General features: G+C 41.6%; 1 protein-coding gene across 8 annotated transcripts in view; it reads right to left on the reverse strand.

Annotated features, from left to right (window-relative positions):
* The window catches only part of UBR3 (ubiquitin protein ligase E3 component n-recognin 3), a 329,771-nt gene that overhangs the window by 102,291 nt on the left and 214,958 nt on the right, over positions 1–12,522 (reverse strand). For all 8 annotated transcript variants that reach the window (XM_068245563.1, XM_068245562.1, XM_068245559.1 and 5 more), the window contains 2 exons: positions 7,512–7,661; positions 2,493–2,626 (listed from right to left, as the gene is read on the reverse strand). In XM_068245563.1, coding sequence (XP_068101664.1) covers positions 2,493–2,626; positions 7,512–7,661 — 284 coding nt within the window. The remainder of the gene's footprint in view (positions 1–2,492; positions 2,627–7,511; positions 7,662–12,522) is intronic.

A 12,522-nucleotide genomic window follows, 5' to 3' on the forward strand; every position in this document is an offset into this window, starting at 1 on the left:
ACCTCAACACATGTCACTAAATGTCAATTCATAAAGATTAGAGCAAGCGGTAATGGCACAGAACATACCGCCTGCTTTGAAAGCTAATAAGAGAGAGCGATAAGAGAGAGGGACTGTGTGATGTTAATGGAGATTCAGCAGAAGCAGTGAGATCTACCCCAAGCCAGCAGCAGAGTGATCAGAACAAACAAGGCTTCCCCTGAATACCCTAGGCTGTGTTTTTAACCTCTTGGGTACCTGTTTTTCAGATGTGTATTTGCTGGAGATGAACATCCCAAAGCCTGGCATGTGTAAAGTTTCTTAAAGTTCTTCTACGTTGTGGCAATTAAATAGATTGCTTAGAAAGACTAAAAAACAGATTCAGAGCAGATTCAGGGCAAGGAGAGGCAGTATAACAAAACATGCACATCTAAAATGAAGTTAGGATGCCTCTCTTATTGTAATGCTGTCTCTACACGGAGAACAGCAAATTTAACGACTCAGCCAGCTACTCTTCTCATGTTACTGACAGTTTAGTTCGGTAAAACGCCACATTTCTATCGCAACTGTGAAAATGTTTATGAATTCGCACACAAAAGTCTAAAATACCAAATGTGGCATTTTTCCGACCAGATTATTTTCGCACAGCCTTTATGAATTGACCCCAATATCATTAAATGAAGAGCAGGGAAACTGTAGCTGCTTTAGTACAACTGAAACGTGTTGCATGTTATTTGTTTCAACATCCTGTCTCTTAGAAAGGCAGCACCAGGACAGAAAGTGTAATAAGTAGGCATTGCCATACATTTGTCTTGTGTTTCCAGAACAGAAAGTGAGGGGAAGTAGATTTTGGTCTCCAACACTTCAGGTAACTGTTCAGGTACACAGAACCTTGCCAAGTAGTCTGTACTGTCCTGTGGAGGCAGAGGGATGATGGAGAAGCAAAACATGTTTGCAGCATCCAGGGACAAAGCAAATTACAAAAAATTGCAGTGATCTATGTTTATAGAATTAGAAATTAATTACAACTGATTTAACTAGTTAACCACTGAGGGCTTTTTCCCCTTAATTTTCCCCTTTCAGCGTTCCTCCCTTTCATTCGACAATAACTTTATCACTACTGATCACAACAAAATGATCTATATCTTGTTTTTTGCCACCAAGGCTTTCTTTGGGTGGTACATTTTGCTAAGAATTATTTTATCCCAAATGCATTTTAACAGGAAGAACATGAGAACAACAAAATGGAAAAAAAAATCATTATTTCTGAGTTTTCGGCCATTATAGCCTTAAAATAAAACATGATACTGTGGAAAAAAGGCAGGGGATTCATGTATTTTTATTGACTTTAATGTATTAGGGGGTAATTTACGGTGTCTGGTCATACCTGTTTCTATGCTCCTGACTGACCGGACAGTTAAGAAGTGATGGAGAATCGGAGCGCATGTCCGATGGAGTATCGGGACGGTGGAGGGGCGCTCCCCAAATCAAGGTAGAGAACAGGGCACAGGAGGCGCTCTCCTCCAATCAGTGTGTGGAACGCAGAGGAACCACCTGCGACATCATCAGGGAGTGTTCTGGGTGCACACGTGAGCGTCAGTTCAGCCCTGATTAATAGGGATTACGGTACTACTTCTTTTACAGAGCGGCTTCACCCAGCTGTGTACCCCCTCCACATCACAGATGTACTAGCAGTTTGTACATCGCTACAAGGTACTTTACTGTGCTAACATGTGGTGAGTCTGGTGGCTGCTGGTGGAACCAATGCTTCAGTTTACACAACCTCAAAGGGTGACCAGCCAAAACTGGTATCAGCGGCAGTTCAGTCATGGAAGAGTTGCGTGTCCGGCGGATGCCACTTCAAGTACACTTAATCTGCTCAGGCTGCTGTATGGAAGAACTGTTGTGCTAGCGGCGAAGTGGCAGTGGCAAGGCTGTTTGGTTAACTGTGTAGGTGCAACTGTGTATATTGGTTTCTTTTTGTACATTCCAAGATCCTCGAATAAGAAAAAGGTTTAATCAGGCATTAAAGGACACCTGAATTGTGAGGCATGTTGTGATTCACATTTGCAAAAGAGAGTGTATATATTCCAGTATGATTACCAAAGGTATGGTGCTGGCTCCTGCATACTGTCTGTTCCAACTCAGGAGCTGCTGCATTTTCTACTATCAGCTTATACGCAAGTCAACCTGGAGGAAAAGTGGGTACCTCGGCTTATACACGGGTCGGCTTATGCACGAGTATATACACGGGTATTTCATTTTCTTAATTTAAAAAAAAAACAAAACACATTTACATTCAATTTTTCCGAACAATCATTTGATCAAATAATCACAGAAATCAGACAATTTAGTTGAATTGTATATCACCACCTTGAAACAAAATCCATTCATACACAGGGCCTTTTTAGGTTACAAATCCTAAGCATACAAATAGTGCACGATGCAACAAACCTTTTGCTTCCGATTCACATTCACACTAGTCAGGGCAAAGAACATGATTTGGTACTTACATCCTTGAAATGGCGTTGTAATATTGTAAGGCGGACGTCGTGTACCGCAGCGCACGTTCCCTCTTGATAGATTTGTTCCTCATCGCTAACTGGGAGTTTTTTTGGCTCTGACACTTTACGTCTGTGTCCTAAAACTTAACACATTCAATACAAGTAAAAGTTAATTGACAATAAGTAAAGAGAAATGCAAGACAGCAATAAGATAAACATTATCAGCTGAAGAGGTTACAAGAAAAAACAATATGTCAGTAACAGTGTAATGCTGGGAATAAACCATGAGTTTTTTCGGCAGATAGATGGCTCAATAGATGATTTCTGACAAGTTTTTCTGTACTATTTTTTTTTATAGATGTGAATGGAAATAGTTTAACCACTTTGTCCTCCTTGACGCATAAAAACGTCAAGGTGGACATGCGCTCCCGCAGCCGATCGCGCGCGTGCACGCGCACTCCCGGCCGCGGAGTCGGTAGCCACGCAATCAATGTATCGGGCTGGGGAGCCCGATCATTGATTCCTCTCCCCCGCTGAAAAAGCGGCAGCTTCTCTCGGAAGCTTCGCTCTTTCTGAAGCTGTGTCCCTCTAAGCGTACATTGTACGCTTAGAGTGACGTCATGTAAAAAAAATCGAGATTGCCATCTTGTGGCCAAAAAGTAAAACTACAAGCAAATACCCAAAAACATTACACTACACCAATATTTCCCCAAATAAAACACTTTTATATCCCACCCTCCCAAAAATGCCTACATAAAATGTTTAATAAAAAAAAACAAAAAAAACATTACTATAAAAAAAAAAAAAAAAAAAAAAATATTTACCTAAGGGTCTAAACTTTTTAAATATCTATGTAAAGATGAAATATTTCTCTCTATTTTTTTTTTATAAGCTTGTAAATAATGATGTATGCAAAACGGAAAAAATGCTCTTTTATTTCCAAATAAAATATTGTCGCGATACATTGTGATAGGGACATAATTTAAATGGTGAAATAACCGTGACAAATGGGCAATAACAATACGTGGGTTTTAATTATGGAGGCATGTATTATTTTAAAACTATAATGGCCGAAAACTGACAAATAATGTTTTCATTTTTTTCTTATTCTTCCTGTTAAAATGCATTTACAGTAAATTGGCTCTTAGCAAAATGTACCCCCCAAAGAAAGCCTAATTGGTGGCGGAAAAAACAAGATATAGATCAGTTCATTGTGATTAGTAGTGATAAAGTTATAGGCTAATGAATGGGAGGTGAACATTGCTCGGATGCATAAGCTGAAAACGACTGAGATGTTAAGTGGTTAAAAAACAATCGGAAAATCGATCAGAGGATCAAATGGTGAAATGATTGGCCAGTAAATCCAGGGCTGTGGAGTCGGAGTCGTGGAGTCGGGCAATTTTGGGTGCCTGGAGTCGGAGTCGGGAAAAAATGCACCGACTCCGACTCCTAATGAATTTGTAACTGTAATTAAAATAGAAAATATGATAAAATGTTCTATTTCTCAGATAGTCATTAAAAATAATGTATATATACAGTATATATACAGTAATAGCTGTGCTTAGTCCACAAAAATGAAATAAAGCAATCAAAATTAGTTACTTGTGCTGCTTCAATAAAGCAGTCCCCGTATTTTTAAGGTCAGATATACATATCTGATTGTGACTGTATATATGATGTGTACACAGGAATCTCTTATATATGTTACGGCCAGAACCCGAAGTTTGGCCACTTCTAGTTCTGGCCGGCCACTTCGGGTTCTGGCCGGCCAATTCGTGAAGTGCCCGCTGCGCTGCGGCCAATGTTAGAAACGGATCGTTTACTCTGATATGAATGTATCTTCTGGCCGCAGCGCAGCGGCCAAACGTATTAATTTGTTGCAATTTTAAGCCGGCGGCAATGTAACGATTCAAGCCGCCGGCTTTTTCATCTGCCTCATCTCTCTCCCTCTCTTTCTTATGGCCAGCCGGCGGGGGGGGACACGCGAGTCCCCCCGGGAGTCGTTCGTCGCAGCAGGGGCAGCAGAGCGGGGAGGCTGCAGACATTGCTTCTGCCAGCACCCGCTCTGCAAGAACGGCAGGCTTCCCTGCCGCGACGAACGACTCCGGAGGGACACGCGTGTCCCCGCCCGGCTGCCCATAAGAAAGAGAGGGAGAGAGATGAGGCAGATGAAAAAGCCGGCGGCTTGAATCGTTACATTGCCGCCGGCTTAAAATTGCAACAAATTAATACGTTTGGCCGCTGCGCTGCGGCCAGAAGATACATTCATATCAGAGTAAACGATCCGTTTCTAACATTGGCCGCAGCGCAGCGGGCACTTCGCGAATTGGCCGGCCAGAACCCGAAGTGGCCGGCCAGAACTAGAAGTGGCCAAACTTCGGGTTCTGGCCGTAACATATATACTAAATAACATCTATGCTGTAAGAATAAAGCCTGATGTGTAGCTGTGTCACTAATAGAGATGGTCAATGAGATGGAAATAATTCTGCACTGATGCTGATTTATGCAAATGTATGCACTCCCTTTGCTGATGAAATCAAATAATTTGATATGTTGTTAAAATTTGGTTTGGTGACTACAAATTAAAGGGTAACTGAGACGGATGAAAAGTAAAGTTTTATACATACCTGGGGCTTCCTCCAGCCCCCTTCAGGCTAATCAGTCCCTCGCTGTCCTCCACCACCCGGATCTTCTGCTATGAGTCCTGGTAATTCAGCCAGTCAGCGCTGTCCGGCCGGATGCCGCTCCCACAGCCAGGAACATTCTGCACCTGCACAATAGTGCTGCACAGGTGTAGTATGCTCATGGCGGCGGAGTGTGTGCATGCGCACTACGCCCGACTGGCTCAAGGACCTGGACTCATAGCAGAAGATCCAGGTGGTGGAGGAGGACAACGAGGGACTGATTATCCTGAAGGCGGCTGGAGGAAGCCCCAGGTATGTATAAAACTTTAATTTCATCTGTCTCAGGTTTACTTTGTTACACAGTAGTACTATACTCTACATATGCACTCCCCACAGAGCTGTAGGGAATCCACTGAGAATGCTGCGCACATTGAACACAGAGGTGTTGTCTATCACCCATAAACCTGGTTCAGATTGTGCATGAAGAATGTGTAATAGAGGAAGAATCTCCTCACTCCCCTGCATGCAGAGTACCTGCACATCATTCTTACATGTACCCACACTTACATTGCCTAGGGCCTGATAGATGTTCTTTGTTCCGGTTTGTACCTTTTACAAGTACTCTTACCAAGGACTAGTTTTAGTCTAAAGGGAATAAATATAGTAGTCTACATATCCTTCTCACTTCAGTTGTCTTGTAAAATTCCTAAGCGTTGGCAGTTAGACGAATTTCATGTTACATACTTTTAATCAACAAAATTGTAATATGCAAATTAGAGGAGTCGGAGTCGAGGAGTCGGTGGAATCCTAAACTGAGGAGTCGGAGTCGGTGGATTTTTGGACCGACTCCACAGCCCTGAGTAAATCTGCCCAAAAACCTCATTGTGTATCTCACATCACAGCTGTCCTGGCATTGCATCTCCCAAGACACATGACAAGCACAATGGAAACGTGCTCATAATGCCTGGAGCATTCTAGTGCTTGGTAATGTATCTGAAAGCAAACAATCGACTATGGGTGGCAAGGCACCATCAAAGGATCTCTGTATTAAAGAGACACTGAAGCGAAAAATAAATAAATGATATAATGAATTGGTTGTGTAGTACGGATAACAACTAGAACATTAATAGCAAAGAAAATACTCTAATATTTTTATTTTCAGTTATATAGTTTTGTTTTTTGTTTTTTTATAACATTGCATCATTCTCAAATATTTGCAGTTTACACACTACTCAGCATTCTAAATGATTTTACAGTGCAGCCTACTAAACATTTCAATCCTTCTTTGCAGAGAAAACAAATACAATGACTGACAGTGGAGATAACAAGCTTCAGAAGACAGAGCTCTCTGTGACTTTGAAAGTTGTGGAGCTCAATGGTTCTTTTGCATAAATAACAACTGGAGTTTCTTAACTCTTCCTGTACTGGAAACAATTAGACTTATGTATCTGTTCCTAATGTTTTATTTCTTAGCTGCACTACATATACAAATCATTACAGTATTTCAAAAAATTTTCCGCTTCAGTGTCTCTTTAAAGCTGTGTACAAGCACAAGTCAGGATATGGGTGCTAAATAGTTTCAAAGGCTTTATTAATCCCTAAGAGCAGAATAATGTCTATAACGAAGAACTACTAGGACCCTTCTCAGATCAGGCCCTACAGTATTTGAGGGAGTCTAGGTAGTCAGTAATTCTAGTCCTGGTGGAGCAAAGAAATTACTAAGGGCCCATTTCCACTGAGTGCGATGGCAAGCCATGTTACCGATGGGCAGCATTTCCCCATGCAGCTTGCATGCGGGCAAACACTGCAAATCTGTATATAGGGGTGGAAACAGGGCCAGAGCCTGTGGCCCACTACAGATCACTGATCGCAGTCAATTGCAGTCAAGTTTTTACTAACATTTATTGTAGCGATTTCCGCAGCGAATATCAGCTTTTTTTGTAATGATTTTATATTTTGCACTTACAAGAGCGATTATAATTAACATTTACATTTTTCAAGTTCTGCAAGCAATTTTGGGTAAGCTGGTGGTTTCTGGGTAGTACAAGCACTGCTAAATGGCTATGTATAATGACTGGAAAAAAAAAAAGAATTTGCAATGATTCTAAACTTAACATTGAATCACGATCGCCAGCAAAATGGTGCACACACCACATCCAGTTGGCTCACCTACATCTACTTTTATTGGTATTGTTCAAGTGGAAATAAATATGGCAGCCTCCATACTCTTCTCACGTTAGTTATCCTTTAACCTGTAATAGCAGCACTTTTCTAAGCGCCTGTGATTTGGGAAACTCTTTCTAATGTAATGCTATGGGTGGTTTTTGAAACAAAAACACACGAGTTTTTGAAATAACAAGCGCTGCTAGTGTGACCAAGGCCTAAGGTAGCAGTAAAAACTCACCAGATGTAGCTTGTAGCAGCACCACCAGGCCGATAGGGCGGTCTTCTGTAGATGGGCCACTCTGACCACATATAACACAATCATAGGAGGGCTCAGAAACTTGCTGTTCAGCAGCAGCTATCTCCATAGCAACATCGCTTTCTGGTGATTCTGCAGAGATTCAGGAGAAAAAAATAGATGATTTATCCAGACAACACATTCTACTACAGTAATAAAATGGCAGCTGATACAATCACCTCCTGATAAGCTTAAAGGAGAACTCCAGCGAACAAAATTAAATAAAAAAAATAATAATTTTAAGTGTCTAGAAGAGGCTTAAACCTTTCTTTGTTTTTATTGCTGACTGCATCCCCATCTGGGAGAATTTCACTCATTCCTGTTATGAATGAGGAAGTAAATCTCTCCAACAGGAACAATTTTGTGTATGGATATTTTGTAAGTACAGTAAATTACCAAGAGAAACCATTTTCTTGCAATACACTGGCATGTCGCTGCTAGAATGAAGAGAGTTCAGTTCTCTGGCTACAGACTCTATATGACTAAAGAGTCTAGAGCAGGCATGGGCAAACTCGGCCCTCCAGCTGTTACGGAACTACAAGTCCCACAATGCATTTGCCTTTATGAGTCATGACCATGGCTGTCAGACTGCTGCAATGCATTGTGGGACTTGTAGTTCCTTAACAGCTGGAGGGCCGAGTTTGCCCATACCTGGTCTAGAGCCAAGGAGAAGTAAAGGGTCCCTGTCCCTATCTGAAACAGGGCTCTTTCACACCAGAGCCCTTTTTACGTGTTTTAACGCAAGGTCTATACTTTGCGTTAACCAAGGTAAAAGGAAAATCCAGACTTTCCTTTTACCTTTCACACCCGACGCTGCGTTTCGATACGACGCGTCCCGGTGCATATTATCGTCGGGAATCGCCGTTTCCCCTTCGGGTTAATTAACTACTACCGCTGCTACTCAGCGTTGCACCGGAGTTTCCCGACGACGCGCCGCGACGCATGCAGGAGCCGTTCTCCTGCACGTTTCTGATGTGTAGCAGGCCACAAGGCTACAAAGTGTGCATCATGAACGGATGCCATGAACAGGGCTCTGATGCGCTATGGCGAGTACCTAGAGTCCAGCTATAGACTCCACTACCAAGCCTCTCTCCCATTCCCATGTGGGTGGTCTGAGGCGTCACAAAGGCTGGCTTCCCAAACTATTACATTCAGTCAACACCAAGACTCACACAAGACAACACAAGACAAGTAAACAACATCTCCTCTTCCAAAGTCAAACTTTTAGGAAGATATATCAATTTATATTCCAACAAAGCTCCACTGGAATAGAGCAAATAAAGAAACCATCAACACTCCCCCCCCCCCCCCCTCTTAAAATACCACACACAATATCAAGGTACCATGCATCTGCTTGACAAAGCTGCACCTACCTCAAATCATACCTAATAAGCCAAGAGCTATTAACATCATAACATCAGTCCAAGGCTTACCAGGATGGCAACAATCGGTGAACACTCCCCCTTATTCACTTCGCAAACGACATTCCACATCTCTATAAATAAAGTGGCGTGATGTTATATGCCATGGTAGTATACCATGTTGGTATTACATACTTATCTAGTCCATTGTGCAGACCACTTTCTTCTATTCTGAAGGCCAGAGAAACCTCAACCACAGCTATACATGTAAGGCCATACAACCTGCGCAGTGTCAAGTATGACACTGAAACCCATGTGACCAAGATGACAACCAGCACTAAGAATCCAAACTGGCGGTTTACTGCAATCACCTTCAAAGCCATAAACTTCCCTGGAAGTGAGACAACAGCAAAAGCCTGACATTCTTTTTCGAAAAGCTAAAGCTATCCATATACCATACAATATTAATTGTCAAATCTTACCAGTTCCACATAGTACATGACAGCCTACCTAGAAAAAAAACTATCAATCTGTTGGCATTTATACTACATTGATGTGGTAAGATTGTACAATCTAGACAGGTATGGTTTATAGCCACCTTTACTACAAATACTAAAATGAATTGGTTTTATTTGGGCTTTCAGTCTAAAAAGTGCTGAACAAATTATTTTAGTACCTAATTAGTTTTGAGTTTTTGTGAAAATCGCTCTGAAACCTTCTATGGCAATTGCCATTTGCTGTGATTAATAAAACATTGGATACTAACAGATTCCACAATCATTGACTGTCTCACATTACCATCAAGAGAATTAAGGTGGTCATACAAGCATAGATTTGTGCCCAATGTGGCGAGCAGATGAATTTCTCTCTCATCTGAATCTGATCATAGAGCAAATAAATCCCCGTCATACACTACACACAGATTTTCAATAGATTCCACCATAAAAATAACTGAAAATCTACAGAAATCGATCATAATTTGGCTTGAATTTGGGCGCAAAACGAGCAAAATTACCATTGTTGCATCACAGATAACCAGCAGATTCAATCATGGCAACTATGCGGGTATGGCCAGAAATATGAAATTGTCACATGAAACGTTAGTTTACTGCATGATAAATGTTACTGGCAGTGTTGTTGAGTTCAGCAATTGCATGGAAGATACACAGCTCCTTTGTCCCCAAACAGAAGGGAAATCTTGCGTATTTACAAAGCAAGAGAAAAATATTTTCTATAGTTTTACAGCAGGGTGATGGCTCTATAACGCAGATTACAATAACAAGATCCGCATTATCTCTTGATAACACTTCTAACCTCCTTTAGAAAGGATCCATGTTTCTTTCTGTTTAGCTCATTTCTGAGTTACTTTGAGCGTTATTCAGATGCATCTCACATGGCTGGCAATTTGTCACCCACTCCTGCTTATAATACAAATATAACACTGGATGTTGGCGGAGGGAATGTGAAAGAACCATTAAATGCAGAGTAGCATGGAAGAAACCACGCTGTTATTGGCTGTGTGCTGGGAGGGCTCCCATGTGACAGCTAATTACACAGGTGATTTGCATACACCAGAAATAGCACAAAATACGCCAAGATTACGCGATAAGGCTCTATCCAAAGAGAACCTTGAATAAGCGTCACATTTCTTATGAATAGTTTTTTGTTAATTCTGAGACGTGTTAGTTCAAGCGTGCAGCGGCTGCTGGAACACTCCAGGGCTGTCACACTCCTTACCTTATTAGAGAACACAAGCTCTAAATCACGCTGATAAACCTTACTGCTTCAGCCTGAACCTGAGGCTTCATTCCTCCAGTCATTGCCTACATCTCATGATCATGTGACAGGGAGGACACAGACTGACAGGCCAACCACAATCCCTGGCATAACAACTCACATTCTACCAAGATAAAGCACTATGGACTGGTACAGACATTAAACAATGGCCATGGCGCTCGTCATTTAAAGAGGAACTGTCACGGAAATTTTAAAATTTAAAACATATACAAATGTGAAGTACATTTCTTCTGGCTGGTGCACACCAGAGTGGTTCATGAGTGTTTTTAAAACCGCTAACTGTTTGAAAACCGCTTGGGTAATGTATCTCAATGGGCTGGTGCACACCAGAGTGGTTCATGAGTGTTTTTAAAAACGCTAACGGTTTGAAAACCGCTTGGGTAATGTATCTCAATGGGCTGGTGCACACCAGAACTGTTCGTTTTTTCCACAAACGCAAACTTGGGGGCTGCAGCATTTTTTAGATTTCTGAGGCGTTTCTGCCTCAATGTTAAAGTATAGGAAAGTGGAAAACCGCTCTGAAAACCGCTAGATCAGTGCGGTTTTTTGAGCGTTTTTGTTACAGAAGCTGTTCAGTAACAGCTTTACTGTAACAAAATATGAAATCTGCTACACAAAAACGCTCCCAAAAACGCTAGGCATGTTTAAAAAACCTCTCTAATCATGTCTAGAATCGCTCTGAAAATCTGCTTCAAAAACCTCTAGCTTTTTGCGGATCTGCTAGAGGTTTTTGGTGTGCACTGGGCCTTCCAGAGTAAAGTGAGCCATACATAACTTTTCTCCTATGATGCGGTCACTTTCAGTAGGTAGTAGAAATCTGACAGAACCGACAGGTTTTGGGTTAGTCCATGTCTTCATTGGGGAGTCTCAGCATGGCCTTTATTCTTTATAAAGACATTTCCTGAAAAAGATTTATACACTGATGTTGGCCAGCCTCCCTGCTCACCGTACACTTTGTCACTTGGATGAAGCAGCTGCCATTCAATATGTGCTTTTAAAAATAAAGAAAACCCTGAGAACCCCCCATTAGAAGATAGGCTAGTCCAAGTCGGTAATGTCAGATTTCTACTACTTACTGTAAGTGACAGCAACATAGGAGAAAAGTAATTCATGGCTCATTTTACTCTGGAAGAAATATACTTCTTATTTGTATAGGTTTACATGTATTTTAAATTTTAAGATTTTCGCGACAGAGGTCATTTGAGCGCTGCCCATTTAAATAAATGGACACTCATTGGTACCATCGTGCCATGCTCAATCCCATCGTTTCCCGTCGTCTTGTTTCAAACTGGATGCTGATTGGCTAGCCGCGGTGTTTCCAAGCCCTCCTGTGGGGGTCAAGATGCAACGCATTTGCTGAAAGATGGGAAGCGCTCCTGAAGGTTGCCAAATGCTTTTCTGCTGTGAGCAAGATGCCGTGCTGTTGGTTCAGACAACCATCTGAACCAGCCCTAAAGCACACAATCTTTTCAAAGTAATACACAAGCCGTCATAGCCCACATCCTATTTACTGGCTTAAAGGACACCTAAAGTGAGATGGATATGGTGGCTGCCATATTCATTTCCATTTAAAAGGAACCAGAGACGAAGCACCCTTGTGTATTTTACCATATATATCATTAAGAACATTAGAGAAAACACTTACCATGCTCTCTGTTTCATCCTCACTGCTAAAAGTGTCTGTTATCAGCTGTGATAAGAATCCTGGACTGAGCATTCAGTCTGGCTTTGCAGGGAATAATTATAGCTGAGTCATTATAGCAGAGCTTGAAAAGACACCAGAGGAGACAGACTCA

The sequence above is a fragment of the Hyperolius riggenbachi genome, chromosome 7 (assembly GCF_040937935.1).
Source record: "Hyperolius riggenbachi isolate aHypRig1 chromosome 7, aHypRig1.pri, whole genome shotgun sequence".
NCBI classification, from domain to species: domain Eukaryota; kingdom Metazoa; phylum Chordata; class Amphibia; order Anura; family Hyperoliidae; genus Hyperolius; species Hyperolius riggenbachi.